This window comes from Prunus avium, chromosome 2 (assembly GCF_965620075.1).
Source record: "Prunus avium chromosome 2, drPruAviu1.hap1.1, whole genome shotgun sequence".
NCBI classification, from domain to species: Eukaryota; Viridiplantae; Streptophyta; class Magnoliopsida; order Rosales; family Rosaceae; genus Prunus; species Prunus avium.
This window is the reverse complement of record NC_142285.1, coordinates 1,817,914-1,833,721: the sequence shown is the minus strand read 5'-3', so window position 1 is coordinate 1,833,721 and position 15,808 is coordinate 1,817,914. Positions and strand designations below refer to the sequence as shown.

General features: G+C 37.9%; 1 protein-coding gene across 1 annotated transcript; it reads right to left on the bottom strand.

Moving 5' to 3' along the window:
- Positions 1-5,774: 5,774 nt before the first annotated feature.
- Positions 5,775-9,553, bottom strand: LOC110744904 (protein DETOXIFICATION 43-like). The gene is made up of 13 exons (XM_021944940.2): positions 9,469-9,553; positions 9,246-9,367; positions 8,618-9,040; positions 8,303-8,496; positions 7,883-8,018; positions 7,680-7,776; positions 7,446-7,546; positions 7,108-7,271; positions 6,911-6,982; positions 6,684-6,800; positions 6,488-6,583; positions 6,238-6,359; positions 5,775-6,086 (listed from the first exon to the last, which is right to left on the bottom strand). The coding sequence occupies exons 1-13, from the start codon at positions 9,543-9,545 to the stop codon at positions 6,032-6,034; spliced, it is 1,776 nt and encodes a 591-aa protein (XP_021800632.1). The 5' UTR covers positions 9,546-9,553; the 3' UTR covers positions 5,775-6,031.
- Positions 9,554-15,808: the final 6,255 nt, after the last annotated feature.

Below are 15,808 nucleotides of genomic sequence, written 5' to 3'. Positions count from 1 at the left end.
GTGACTCGAACTCCTGTGAGGAAAGTCAGCAGCCCTTTGCTTGTCGGCAAATGAACCAGGTCTTGGGCAGATGTCTTTGCCACCAATGTACCAGGTCTTGAGCTTTTTAGTTGAAGACTTGAGCAGAATATCCCGAATGTTCTGTATGCCACCAATCTTCTTGCCTATGAGGTGCTTAACCCTAGCAGATGACGAAGAAGCAGTTCTCGCTTTAGTCTTATCAACATTCTAGATCTCTTTCGAAGAAGACTTGATCACAACAGGAGGAAGTCTACGTTTTTTTCTTAACATAGACACATCTCTTGCTCATGAGGTCGCAACTTCATCTTCGGAAAGATTGGGAGCAGCCTTCCTCTTTCCTGGGAGTTTGGTCAAAGACTCCTCCCATTAGTTAGGCAGATCATCTGAGTTGAGGCCATGCAGTTTCCACCTCTAAATATCTTTGGCCGAGGGTAGACCACATGCTTTCCTTCGGTATTCACTTAATAACCAACGTCATTCACTAAACTTTGCAAGGATGTTCATGGCTTAGCGGACCTTCGCTATGTTCGGTTCGAGATCGAGTTTTTTGATGATGTCATGCTCTCCAAGAAGAAAACATAAGTCAATTAGCCACACATTAAATAATTCAAATGAAATTGAAGCAGATCAACAGATCATGACATACCAAGACAGTAGGTGGTGGGAACTTGTGGACCATTATCTGCTTTGCCTTCATATTTTCTACTGACCACCAGTACGTCAGTTCTCCACACATGATCAAGCCTTCCCATTTTGGGCATATTTCTCGCAACATCTCACCTCGAAGAAGTAGAAAAACTCCCACAAGGTCAATCCTAGCTTAAATAAGCGATTCAGGTTGTCAAAGCAGATGACCGCCCGGTAGACATTCGGAGTACACTAACTAGGAGCACACACCATAGCATGAAATACTCTCTTGAAAAACCTCGACATGAGGAATCGGAAGCCCAAAGAGAAGTAGAATGGCCGGAATGTGATGATCCTTGCATTAGGATCATTCGGGTCCATACGAGCTGCACCGTTTGTTGAAGGCTCCACCAACTTGACATGCATGTTATCATGTATGGTAGAAGAAAAATTAGCGTGCCACTTCTAGAACTGAGCCTCTGTCGTGACGAGATGCAAGTTTGCCATGAACTTCCTCTTATGAACACGAGAACTGCCCCACAAATACATAGGCACTTGTGAACTTGATGACCGGCTTCCCTTGTCAGATGACATGATGGTTGAACAATGGAAAAAGAAAGAAATTCACAAGTCAAATTTCAAATTAAAAACCCTAGTTTGCGGTAAAAAAATTAATGGCCTACGCGACCTGAGTAGCCAGCACGGCCCAAGCCGTAGCACATTCACAACACCAGACAATGCCACCGCTCAAGAAGTAAGGCCTTTGATGCGGCACCAGTGCAGCCCGACCCACGCTAGCACCATGCCACCTTAGCCAGCCACTGGGCTTGGCCCACGATGCAACACAACATAAATAAATAAATAAACCAGCAGCCCTCGTCGTAGCTCCAGCCGCCACATAATGACAACAACCGACCAACCAAGGTCAACCGGTCCTCGCCGTGAAGAAAATCAAATGGAAAAAAAACCATGCGTGACCTATTTTGGTGTGCACAGAAATTCCTCTCCTCGACAAGCAATTCTCTCCTCCAAGATCTTTCTCACAGGCAAGGAAGTAAAGGAAGAAAACTTTTGTGATATGAAGAGGAGCCTTGTAATTTTTGATGGTTAGGCATCCTTGGTCAAGAAGGAATCAAAGGCCTACTCCAATTAGGAGCCCAACTAAAAAAAGCAGCTCAACCTACTAAGGAAGTCCAAGCACATATTTGGGAACACATATTTCAGCAACCAATGAATGGGTTACATGTGGAAAAAAGAAATTCCTTAGGTCAACTAATTACCCTAATTTAAGATTGAATTATCTTCCCAAATGAAGGATGAGATTTCCACCAAATCTCCCTGATTATTCCTATCATTCATTTTGGTAAGAATAACCTAATTAAATAAAGGATTATTCTTCAAACCCTAGCCAAGCAAGGAGTCTATAAATAGGTGGCTACACAACGCACAAGAGGTAATTTTGAAACCCTAGCAAAATTCATCTCTTTCTCTCTCCTTCATGGCCACCTGCCACCACACATATGGCTCCGACCACCCGGCTCTCTCCGTGGGAGAAAACTCCGACCTTTCCATTATTTTTGTATCTTCCTAAAGATCATTTAAGTGACTTAGGCATCAGAGGGCCTTTAGCCAACATCCCCCGGGTGTGGTCCGTTGACTCCAATCTATTTTACAGGAATTGAGGAAGAAGAAAGAGAAGGAAGCTCGAAAGGTGGAGGAATCTCGCAAATATTCTCCCATGAGATATTTGCACAAACAACTTATATCAATGACAACAAATACGAGGATTAGACCCAACTTATGTTCTAAATTTTGCACTTATTCCAAATTTTCTATAAGAATTATACACTGATTAAGAGCATCCGCAATCATGCTCTCTATTTTTTAGTTAAATTTTAGCTAAAAACATATCAAAGTTATTTTATGAGCTCTCTATAAAATTTAAACTACAATCATGCTCTCTAGTTTAGGGAGTCATAAATGCTATAACTCTTTTTTAATTGATCCATCTCTATTAAAAAATAATATAAAAAATAATAAACATTAATTAAAGATATGAAATACTCATTAAATAAAGCAGCATTAAATTATAGGGAGCCACTAGGAGTCCTTTCTGTCTCCTCAGATTTAGGAGCTCTTAGAGATCTCCCTATTTTAGGAGGTGGATTGGGAGCATGGTTGGATTTGTATTTTTCCAAATCCTCCCTAAAATTTGTCTAAGGAGGTGGCTTAGAGAGCCCATTATAGATGCTCTAACAAACAATCAAAACTGCATATCCATTAGCATTAAGTTTCGTAATCTTGATCTATTATATAAATTGCCATTTTGCTTATTTTTTTTATAATAAAAAAAAAACCATTCTAAGTTTTCCACTGCTTTTTTAAAATGTTTATATTTCTAGTTGCTTTAAATTCAATTAATCAACCTGAATTTGTAGAACCAAGAGAAGGGTTTCATGCATTATATCCAAGTTTGATGATGTTATAGAGTCTTCAATTCATGAATTGTTGTAAAGTACTTATTCATGTAATTAGGCTGGGGCAGGTCAAAGCACAAGTCGCACTCATGAAGTAAGATAGAACTTTGGAAGTCGAAGAGCTATTGACCCATGAAGAGAGGAAAGAACCAAATATAAGTGCACTGAGTATTAAGGAAAAAAACAAATAAGGGGAAAAAAGAGAGAGGAAAAACCAAATATGAAACCCCATGTGATTAAGGCTTTTGAGCTTAAATCAACCCAAACAAGAAGAAGATGGGCTGTTTAAGACCCAATCGTAAGAGTAACAAAAACATGAATAAATCAAAATTCTATAGTGAGGGTGTCATTTATGGACCATTCAAGTGGACCTTCATATTAGCCACATGATCATTTCATTAAATTTAAGTGAAGTTACTATTTAGATTAATCATGTGGCTAATATGAAGGTCCACATCTATAGTCCATCTAAACACCCTCACCATAGAACGACTTCATAAATAAAATGGGAATTTGGATTAGAGGTATACAACTGACAGGGCCGACCCATTTAAGAATTTCGGACATCCCCATATGACCACCTTGGTAATGTTGCCCTTGATATAAGGTGGTCATGGAGATCGCAAATACACATCAGCTGCCATTGATATAAGTTGTTTGTGCCACGTCACTTTTTGGAGGGAGAGTTATGATAGAGATCACAGAAGGATGAGGAAAGGCCAAAAGGGAAGGAGAAGGGCAGCCAAAGGGATACAACGAAGAAGAAGAAAAGTCGAAAATATAAATTACTTAATTTAAAAAGGAAAAAAGAAAAACATAGTTGACCACATTTAAGTGACGTGGCATATACACATTAGGTGCCACATAAGGTGGTCAGCTAATGTGGTCAATCTTGTGTGTCTATACACATATACACATTACTCTTCTATCAAATATTTGAATGTTTGAGTAAATGCGAAATGAAATCACTCTTATAAGTTGCTTTTCAATTAAATTAATTAAAATATTTGTTGGTGTGTCACTTTATTAAGTAGGTAAGAATTAGCAAAGGGCTTCTAGCTAAAGTAGTTAACCTGTAAACAGGTCGGAGTTGAAGCGGAGCACTTGAAACCTGACTCGATTTCAAAAGATATTCAACCCGATTCGAACCGAAAATTCGACATATCACTCACAACTAGATCCACATCTGATTTGTTGGATTATCTGATATTAGAATCCGATTCGAATTCTTTTATGTCATATATCCAAATAGTTGAAAAATATTTTTTATTTATTTACAAAACGTTCATGCATATATATTAAGTAAGTAAAAATAAAATATATATTATATCAAATCGAATTAGATTAGGTAAGATCTAGATTTGTTTAGTTAACATAACGGGTTAACGGATTCGGAACATAACCGGGTTATCGGATATGCCACCAAATCCATCTCATATTAATTACATCGTATTATATACATATATATATATATATATATTAAAGGTAGGTAAGAATCACAAACTGAAAAATAATTGGCCTGTTATATACCTCTAATTTGAGCGGGATAGGAAGCGAAGACAATGCTGGTACTAATTAAAAAATAGTTTAGGTGGTCAACATGACACAAAAGAAATTTACGTGACAGATTTTGATAGACTGAGACCGATTAGTGTCACGCCATTTTGTTAAACAAAGTCGGTGATAATATATACAGAAACTTCCAAAGTCGGTGAAACTTTAGCATTTTTTTCTTATATTAAAACCCGAAAGCCAGACATTCGAGGAATTCAAAGTTGAATCAGCTACCGTAAACGAGTCATAACAAAGTACATATAGAAGAAGTAACTGGTGTTTTCAACTCCGATATATTATTTGATTGTACTTGCAAGACTTTTGACTACATAATCTGTTGTACTTTTGTACCAATTGTGGTCCCCTGTGAAACCGGCTGCATGAACCTCCCTCGGTTCTACAATGCCCTGGTAGTGTCTTGATCATCAAATATAAGCGCAGGAGCATGTCTTCTCAAGTCTCGGCAAAAGTCATAAAGAAAGAATTAATGGTCCTTTCAATATGATTTGTAGCTAGGATCCTTCCTCGTAGATATGATTCGGCTTGTCTCTCTCCCAAGAGATCAGTTGGTCAAAGTAATCAAGGAAGTAAAATTTATCACGTGATGAGAGAGACTTGATCGCCTCAACTCTATTATTATTATTGTTCTTTAGTAGTGTATGAAGGAGGTAAGACCTAAACTTGAGACAGGTGATGCCTGTTGGCAGGTGGCAGGCATAGCCATTATCATCTCTAACTATCCAAAGAAATTAAAAAAAGAAATCCCGATTAGGGTTAGGGATATAGGTGGGAAAGTCAGGAATATAGGTGTGTAGAAATAATAGGTGAACGAACTGAATAAAAGCATCTCCAACTGAGATGTTAAAACGCAAGGTGGAGTTTTAATGGTAAAATTTGACATCACATAGTGTTTCAATTTAGAACTGAATCTGGTTGGAATGCCAAAAGTTCCGTTAGAGCATCTCCAAGGGAGATTTTTTTTATTTTTTTTAGTTAGTGATGATATAAATGATATAGAGAGATGGAGGAAGGTAGGAACCATATATTTGCTTCCTTTATTTTCATTGGTAAAGCATAGAGTAAAAACTGGGGGTTGTCATTTCATTCCAATCAATCCATCTACCCCAAATAAAGAGGAGGGGCAGCAAATACAATGACTATGTGAAATTATAGACTATATAGTACAATAATATGTAATCACCAAACATCCTGGACAGGTCACCACCATGATAGAAAAAGGAGGAAAAATTGCAGATTGAAAGTTGAGTTTTTATGCCTGTATACTAATAACAGTAAGGAAAAGATGATAAGGCAAAAAAATTAATCATGGGAGTACAGAGTCTTAAATATTCCTATGGGGGTGATCGACCCTTGAGGAAGCGCCAAGGCCCTGTTCCAGTCCCCATCCTGCAAGTGTGTAGGGTCCAAAATCAATGTTCTAATTACCAACTACATTCTAGTCTAGTGACGATACTAATTATGTGCCAAGTGTTGGAAGAGGTTTCAAATTCAAATCTCTCACCCGTTGATAAAAGAAAAGTACACAAAAGATAATTACCTCCATACACCAGCAAATGTACGCAGCGCCATATAGATGGTTAAAGCAATCCAAATTCCAATGAAACCATGGGATTTGGAGAGAAGGAACAAGGATACAATGCTTGCTATGGCCACCAGAACCTGACAAGGAACAGAGAATTTGGTTCGAAGAATTAGTAACACAATTTGTGAAAAGAGAATTCAGAAACATCAATTGCAAAACTTGTAGTATCATTTATAGTGTGGTAAATGGTTTACAAGAGACTTGCCAAGGAGTATGCACAATACGCAAAGTCAGATGCTCCAAAGTTCACTCCATCAAAGACAAAAGACAGTGAATTGATCGGTTGTGTGGCTGCAACAAACTGATGGATAGAAAACAATTTAGTTTAAAGATTCTTTCATCATTCAAAAAAAATATATTGAGAAAGAGAAAACTTTTAGATGAGCAACACATTGACATACCGGGAGGCCAATCCTTATAAGGTGCAAAACATTGACATCCCTAGAAAAGATTCCAGCTCCAAGGTACAAACCAATTCCGACAACAAAAGTAAGCCCCACACCAAGGATAAAGCTCATCTGCACAAATATTCTTTCACAAATTAAAATGCTGATTGATTGTTTTCGCAAATGTGGAACGTATGTTAAAAAGAAATAGCCTCTGATGCTATGTGTACAAACTGAAGTACCTGTAATACCCTGGTTGCGGTAGCTGCGGCCTTCTTGTAGTCTTTCTCAGCAAATGCACATGCTAGAATAGCCTAAAGAGCAGGGGACAATGACACAAAGATTGTTTGAGTACGAAGCTTACTTACTTGCAACTAAAATAGCTGTAAGTCACTCGAGAGGATATATGTTTAAATGGAGAAAAAGAAAAAGGAAATACCTGCCCTGCAACAGCCAAGCCATCAGCAAGAAGAGATGATGTCAACCAAACCTGCAGGCAAGTCTGAAATGCAGCCATAGGAGTTGGACCTTCCCGTGCGGCCAGCGATGCTGCCAAGGTCACACAGAATGTCACAGCAACCACCCTAGCCAACAACAGAGTACCTGTAACCAAGAATAAAGAAAAATTAAACAGAAGCCAACCAAGTAAGAATTAGATATGTATGTATGTAAGAATAATATATTCACTGAATCTCTCCACTCCCAATTTTGGATTATTGAGGGATGGAGGTAACATTTATGCAAGTACAATAGTGATATAAGAATTGAGCTCATTACCATTCCTCAGAAACCGACCATACTGCAAATCTTTAATACTTGGAGGTATGAGATCAATTTTTGTTGTTAAGATTATGAAGAGTACCAGTGCCATCAAGTACCTAAAACGAATAAAAAAATTTAATCTTAGCAAAGATGCATCAAATAACATATTAAAGTACAAACACTACTTCAATAGCAGCTGTAAATATGAAACAATAAAAATAATACCCTGACAAAGGTCACACTACTCACTGAGAAAGAACATGTGCCAAAGCTGCACCTCTGATGCCCAAGCCACAGACAAAGATGAGCAGTGGATCCAAGGCAATGTTAACTCCATATCCCACAACTGCATTACGAACAAATGAAACAAATAAACCCGAGTAAGTAGTAAGAAGAATTGGTCATTACTACAGACAGGTTTTTACTTATATACAGTTTGTTTTTTGGCCTACCAATGACATATAAAGGAGTTTTGGTATCCTTAAAACCTCGGAAGATCCCTTGCATGGTCAATGTGAGAAGAACTGCAGGTGCACCAATCGATCTAATTTTCAAGTACTTCTGTGCTGGGGCTAGCATAGGGGAATCCTGCTCCATAAGCAGAGCTGTAATTATTTCCCTCATTCCATAATGATCTTTAAAGTAAAAAAAAATGTTAATAAGGTCAGTTGATTAAGCCTGCCTTTTGGGTTAAGGGAGTTCCTAAATGTTTAATTAACTACAAAATGTATATAAAAAACTTTTCTACATTCTAGAGATCATATGGGAGAAGTTTGTTTTAATTTTTCTTTCTCATTGATTTGTTTCCATATCTTCAAATTGTATACATCTTCATTTGTTTATTATTAGTATAAGAAATATAAATCACTTACTGATTTCACACCCATGACACCCAGGAGAACTTTAGTTGAAAAAATGAGAAATATAGCTTGCAGAAGGCCAAGTATTGCCCCAAAGATGAGTGCTGTCGATGCTGAAGCAATATGTCGCTTCTGTTTCTTGGTTTTTGCCTTCTTATTGGTGCTCATAAGATCAGAAGGGCGCTTGTCAACTGTTGTTCTCGAACCTAAATCACGAAATCACAATTACTAAATGTCACATTGATAATATTATTCAAGATGTTTAGATCTCTGTGTTTCAATTTGCATATCTTTCAGAGAGCTAGAGAATGAGTGAGGAAAGAGTACCATTCTCTGCCTTCTCAAGCTTAACATTTTCCGCTATGGCTTTGTTTGCTTCACTGCTTTCAGGTAATCCGTTGTCTGAGCTCTCACCTTTCGCTTCAGGTGCACCTTTTCCCAAAGCCGCATGCTCATTATCCTCAGCAGAAACCTCTTCCATCTTACTGTTTTCAGGTAAAAACTTTTCCAGATGCTTACCATTTTCTTTGGCTGCAGCACTTGGTTTGGCAGCCCCTTTTTCCAAGTCATCAAGCATGTCTGAACCCTTTTGCAGTTGCTCACCTTTTTCTGATTTCATGTTCATTTTTGCAACAGTATCTTCCTCAGCAACAAAGGAAGTTGTAATACTGACCACTGGGAATATAGTAATTCTTGAAGCTTGATTGTACAGGGCAATAGATACTCCTGCTGCTGCAAGTTCCACAGGACCTATACAAAACCAAATTCATGTTTTAAAGTCACTCCACTTGAAACAGATATCACTCCGTATATTTCGCTATCAACTAGCTAGTCAATATAGCCAAACACCATACAATTGTATCTTATTGTGAACATGCAGACATAAATATGAACAAGAAAGCCTCCAAATTTAAGTGCTTCAAAAAATCAAGAAAGCAAAAGCAAGCGTACGTACCTATGTGACCTATGAATGCCGTGTCAATCAAAGAAGCGATAGGATCAGCAGCTGTAGCCAGAGCAGCAGGGAATGCAATCTCTAGGATCTCCTTACCAAGAATATCCCACTTGAAAACCCGCCTGCAATGAATTATTTCAAATACTAATATTAATAATCAATCAGAAGGGAAGGCCTTATCAACCTTAATTTGATACAGCAAAGAAACAACTTGAAACTGCACCTTGCATCTCTGAAGAAAACGCCAACAGGCATCTTCCACTTGCTTACTGGTGCATGCAAATCTTGCTCCTCAGCCATGTTTAAGTTGATACTGCAAGTTCAAAATGTTTATGATGTTGAAGAATCTTGACTAAATAAAATACAACATATAATGAATGGTTCCTCTACTAATATCACCATGACTTTTTGTGATAAAACTCCACACCTACTATGCTTTGTAGATGATTAAATTGAGGACAATATCGATTTTGCTAATAGTGTGGGGTTTTATCACAAACTAAGCTCAATTTAACTCATATACCAAATGAAAGTGCTCAAATGTTGAAGAAGCTAAAATGTGGGTGACACAAAGTCACTACAACTTGAAGGGGGATTTATAGTTGCATGAGTTGGGGTTGGTGATAATAGAACCTTTCTCAGTTATGATGTTTTGTAGACTCATCAATCAATATAAGCCTCCAACATGCTTTTTGTTATTTTATTTTTTATTTATAAGTACAATCAATTGTGGGAGGGGAGTTTACACAAATATTCTTTAGGTGCATAGACGTTTCAAATTTCTGACCACATGAGTGGAATTCGAAGAGTTCAACTAAGAGCAATTCCACCGGGAGGCCCAAGCCTGGGCAAGAGGTCCCCTAGGCCCCCAATTCGATTTCCTGCTCCCAAGTCTTGCCAGGGCAAGAACTAGGCTCCACCAACCTGGATAAGCCCAAAGGCAAGACTAGCTTGGGTTGTTGCCTGAGCAAGTTGACCGACGTCAACATCCAATTTAAACAACAAAAAATTTATTTATAAAAAAAAGGGAAAAAAAAAACCAAAAATTTCAAAAATTTCAGAATTATATATTTAAATATCTAGCCATATTTTTTTTTTTTGTGAAAGCCAAGGTATCCCCCGCGCAATTGCGGGGACTAACCCTCGAGGTACTGTCGAGCGCAAAGCGGGGACCTCTCCCAACAAAGTCTGCTCTATTCGCAAGCGCCTGGGATCGAACCCAGGACCTCTTGTTTAAAGGATCCAAGCCCCTTCCACTTGGACCAACTCCTGTTGGTGCCATATTTTTCACTTCCCACACTAAAACTCTATACAAATTCCTCTACTCATATCTCATGTAAATCATGGTTGCCCTTAGGTTGCCATGACAATGGGTGGAAAACCAGCAAAAAAATTGCTAGGTCAAGCACTATTTATGTGAATAATAACAGCACTTGCCTTCCCTTGCCTTTTGCCATGACAAATGGGTGGAAATGCTCTAACTGAGCCATACCCATTGGCTTACATGCTTTATTTTTTGCATATAATAAAGAAGTACTGCTATTTCCACCCCATGTCCTATTTCCCCATCCACCTTGTAAATTTGAAAAAACAAAATCCTATATTTTCACTCTCCATTATTCCTAAAATACCCTTTAATTATTAATTCAAGCAAGATTAAGAAATCAAGCAAAAAGTTAAAAAAGATACCCCAATTCAAGAAAATACAAAACCTCTTCCTATTCTTCTTCTTTAATCCCAATTCAAGAAAACAAATCCCGAAAGACACCCCTTTAGTCTGCAACATGCCCCTTGCTTTCATTCAAAGCATGCTTCAAGCCTTCAACTCCATTTGTATGCATTAATGCATTAATATCCTCTATTTCCTTGACTTGATAAATATAGTTGTAACAATTTCACATATTTGAAGCAAAATGAATTGGTTAAATCTATATCTATAGATTATTCAATCACGAGATTAAGAAAAGAAAAAAGCAAAATGAATGTTTATTTTTCTCACTTAACTTTTGAGACGTAATTAACCACTATGACAATTTGCAACCAAATGAAAACTTCATTCTTCAATCTCATTCGTAAATGGATGAATGAATATACTCAACCACCCAAAAAAAACAAAACTTTTTTTTTTTAATAATTGAAAGAGACTCCTGACGAAAGCAGCTTGGATGCTGCATATTCCCTTGGGCTTACAATCCCCTGATAGCACCCCAAGCAATACATACCAACAAAACTTAATTCTTATTTATCATCCAAAATATATCACAACCGCAAGGTGCGTGAACCTTGCTTGAAGAGTCGACCTGTCTTATATATGAGAATGAGTTTAATTAATGGAGGGCTATGGATATGTGGTCGGTATATTTTTGTCCTATTACTATGAATCAGAGAATTTAGATAGGGAATGATCAATGCAGATTGTGGCTTCATCAAGGCCTTGTTCAATGGTTGCAGAGCTTTAGTCCTGGTCAGACGGGTCAACGGGAGATTGCCTTCAGTTTGCAGCAAAAGATCAAGACTATAAGTAAGATTATGGCGAGGACGCCAATGAAAACTCCAGCAGCGTCATATATTTCATCACTGTCCATGTTGTTGATGGTTGAAGCGAAACCACGTAGCAGAAGAAGAAGGGTCCAACTTTTTTCATTTTCTTTTTGACTGATATGATATGAATCAGATGGGGAAGGCGTAGAAAAAAGATTTGAGAGATGGATGGGATGGGAATGAGTGGGCGGCGATTTGTAGGGGGATTATGTGGATTTGGAAGTGTACTTTATGTTGTATCTGATAATTGACCTAGCTGGTATCTGGGGTGTGTGCCTGCAGTTTGTATATGATAATTGTTTTTTTAACTACAAGCCACGGTCCAAACTACAAGGGAGAGGGATTTCTCACACACACACAACTATGATGCCGTAGGGATTCGAACATGAGACCTTTGATCTACAAATTAAGGCCATTTTCCACTTGGTTAGACCCGTTTGCCTATCTAATAATTGTTAAAAATATATACTTTGTATCATTTTCTTAACAAGGAAACTTGTCCCGGCTTCATATAATTGATTATTAAAAAAAATTCTAACTGAAAAAGAAATGGAAAATTTTATGGTTTTTTAAAAGCAATATCTCCTAAACTATCCTTATTCCACTTTGCCCTTCGAATTTTCAAATTGATTTTGAGGGCCCCTAATCTTCTAAGGGCCAGTTTGGCAATGCTGTGCTGTGAAAATAATCGATGTTAGATTTGCTGTGATAGAAATCAGCTGTGAGAGAAAACAGTTTGGCGTTTGGTAAATTTTTTGTTAAAAGTGTTATTGGTACTGATTCCTGCATAATCAGAAAAAGATTGCAGCATAATCATTAAACCCAACGCCTCTTCAAAACTGATTCCTGCATAATCAGAAAATGAAAGCACCTCATTATGTGCTTTCCCTTATAACTTTCTCTCACAACAATTTTTAACAATAAGTGATTTTCTCATAGTTTACCAAACGGGCTGGGTTTCCCAAATATTTTTTAAAATAACTTATCACCCCAAATAAGCAATGCCAAACGGTCACTAAAACGTGTCAATGTGCCCCTTCTATCAAGTTCTTTAATTCATCCGTTCCAATCTAGGGTTATTTTTGTCCATTCAAGCTAGGATGTTTTTTGACCCACTTAAATCGTAATTCATTCGAGTGAAATTGGCTAAAATAGCCTTTTTCACAACTTTTATTTTAAAATAGCCCACTTGCATTAAAGAGGCACTATATGGACAACAAAGAAGGAACCATGGTCCTGTTTGGTAAGCTAGACTGGATTGGATTAACCTTTTTATATTACACTGACTGGTTGGGATATGACTGAATTTTAAGCAGTTGTTTGGTGCAGTACAACACCAAACTTCCAATAAGTCTTCGCTCATCTTCAGACTTCTTTTTCTCATATTACAGAATCTGTTTCTTTCCGTTCATCACTCAACCAAAGCCTTCCGAACAACCATGGCCAAAAGCATGCGCACTAGAAGCAAGGCCTTCGCGGTGACTCAATCCGCTACGAGCCAAAGCCATCCTTCTTACAGCCTCAAGGTCAACACTATAGCTCCACCTCATGGCCCCATGGTCGTGAGCACCAGTCCTCCTCCGCACGTCCCCATGGTCAGGACCACACTTCCTCTCCACGGCCCTAAAGCCGTAGGTGTGGCTCCATCCACAGTCGATCCCTCTGTATCGCCTTGCGGCCGATTCTAGTAGCCATCATCCATACGACCTCACGGGCGAATCCAATGCACACCACCATGACATCTTGTAACTCAACGGATGACGCACACTTGCCAGACAGCGGAGTAGCCTTCCCAGTTAGATCCTCATCCCTTGATTGATGTAGGCGACTCGAACTCCTGTGAGGAAAGTCATGAGCCATTTGCTTCTCGGCAAATGAACAAGGTCTTGATCAAATGTCTTTGCATGGAAAAATGTCCGGAATGTTCTGTATGCCACTAATCTTATTGATATCTATGCCTACAAGGTGTTTAATCGTTGCAAATGATGAAGAAGTAGTTCTCGCTTTAGTCTTCTAAGTAGGTGGGATCTCTTTCGAAGAAGACTTTATCACAATAGAAGGAAGTCTACACTTCTTTCTTAACAGAGACACATCTCTTGCTCGTGAGGTCTCAACTTCATCTTTGGAAAGCTTGGGAGCAGCCTTCCTCTTTCCGGGGAGTTCAGTCAAAAACTCCTCCTGTTCGTCAGGCAAATCATCTGAGTCGGGGCAATGCAGTTTCCACCTCTCAATATCTTCTGTCGGGGGCAGACCACCAGTTTTCCTTCGGTACTCGCTTAATGACCAACGCCATTCGCGAATCTTCGCATGGATGTTCATGGCTTGGCGAACTATTTTTGGTTCGAGATCGAGATTTTTGCTAATGTCATCCTCTGCAGACAGAAGACATAATTCAATTAACTACACATTAAAGAATTCAAATGAAATACTAGGGGAGTAGGTGATGGGAACTTGCTGACCATTATCTCCTTCGTCTTCCCATTTTCTGCTAACCACTAGCACGTCAGTACTCCACACAAGGTCACAGGAGCTAAGGCTGTTGAATAGATTCCCCTTATGCGCACAAAAGTGGGTATATTTCTCGCAACGTTACACCACCTTACAGAAGTAGAAAAACTCCCACAAGGTCAAGCCCAGCTTAAAGAAGTTATTCAGGTTGTCAAAGCATATGACTGCCCGATAGACGTTCAGAGTACACTGACTAGGAGCACACTCCATGGCATGGAACACTTGTTGCGTCTACCCAAGTGCAAGTAGTCACACGTAGTAATAATCTTGGAAATCCAAGTATCGTATCCTCAAGGAGCAGGTAGGCAAATATATGCACACAAAGAAATAATTAAAAGTATCAAAAATAAAAGTGACAAGCAAAATGGGAAAGTAATTTGATTTGATTGTTGTAGAGATTGAGTTTTAAAATGAAATATCAATAATGGAAATGCTAAGGCATCAAGGTTCAATTCTTTAAGCAAAATACGTTTCATGCTCTTTAATCCAAATTATAACTTGATTAAAATTATCATTGAGAAACTTTAACCGGAAGATAAAGAAATTAAAACCAATTTAATTTTTCAATGTTATCTTTTATTCATGATTGTTTAGAAAATGGAATTGCTTAATATCTACTCTTTTAATTTAAAAGCATGCTAAGTCAGTTCTTAACAATGAGAAAAATATAATTCAACTCATGAAAAGATAGTAGCACTTAACATCAATCAAAATAAAAGGATATGAAAATATTGAACAACCAAAAATAAAAGAATTTAGCAATTCATACCTTATATTGGATTAAAGAACAATTCACAAACTTACTCAAAGGACATTCCCTTTAGCCTTAGCTAGAGTTCTAGCAACTCATTACAAAGGAAAACATAACTAAATTTTGAATGAAATGGATTAAAAAAATCTGTCGTAGTGGTCCCCTTGCCAAATAAGTTTATGGGTGATTTATAGTAGTCAATGAGGTGAGTGGGAAGTTAATACATTCATGGTGGGTAATGAAGGGTTTAAGTGAGGAATTAATTGGATTAAACATGTGTTGATGGTGGAGAGTTAGTGGAAAAGAAATAACGGTGAGGTAGTGGGCGTTAAATGGCTATGAATGACATGAAATAGGCTCTTTAGCTTCAACGGTTTTGTCTTCTCTTCTCCCTTTTTACTTCTCTTTATAATCACAATAATCCCACAATCAATTCTTCAATAAAATCCACCAACAATTCTCTTCACACCTGGCTTGAACTTGGACAAATGTATGTCTTCATCTTTTGGCTTTCCAACTTCCTACAAAAGATAAATTCACCTAATAAGTTCACCAAATTAATAAAGAAAATTCATAAATCCAATTGGTGAGAATAAAATGTAACAACAAGTGATATTATCTTTATTAAGCCAAAATTATATCATAAAGTCTCCAAAATAATATTAAAAAGATGTAATTTGAGACTCTCATCAACACTCTCTTGAAAAACCTCGACATCGAAAATCGAAAGCCCAAAGAGAAGTTGAATGGCCAAAATGTGATG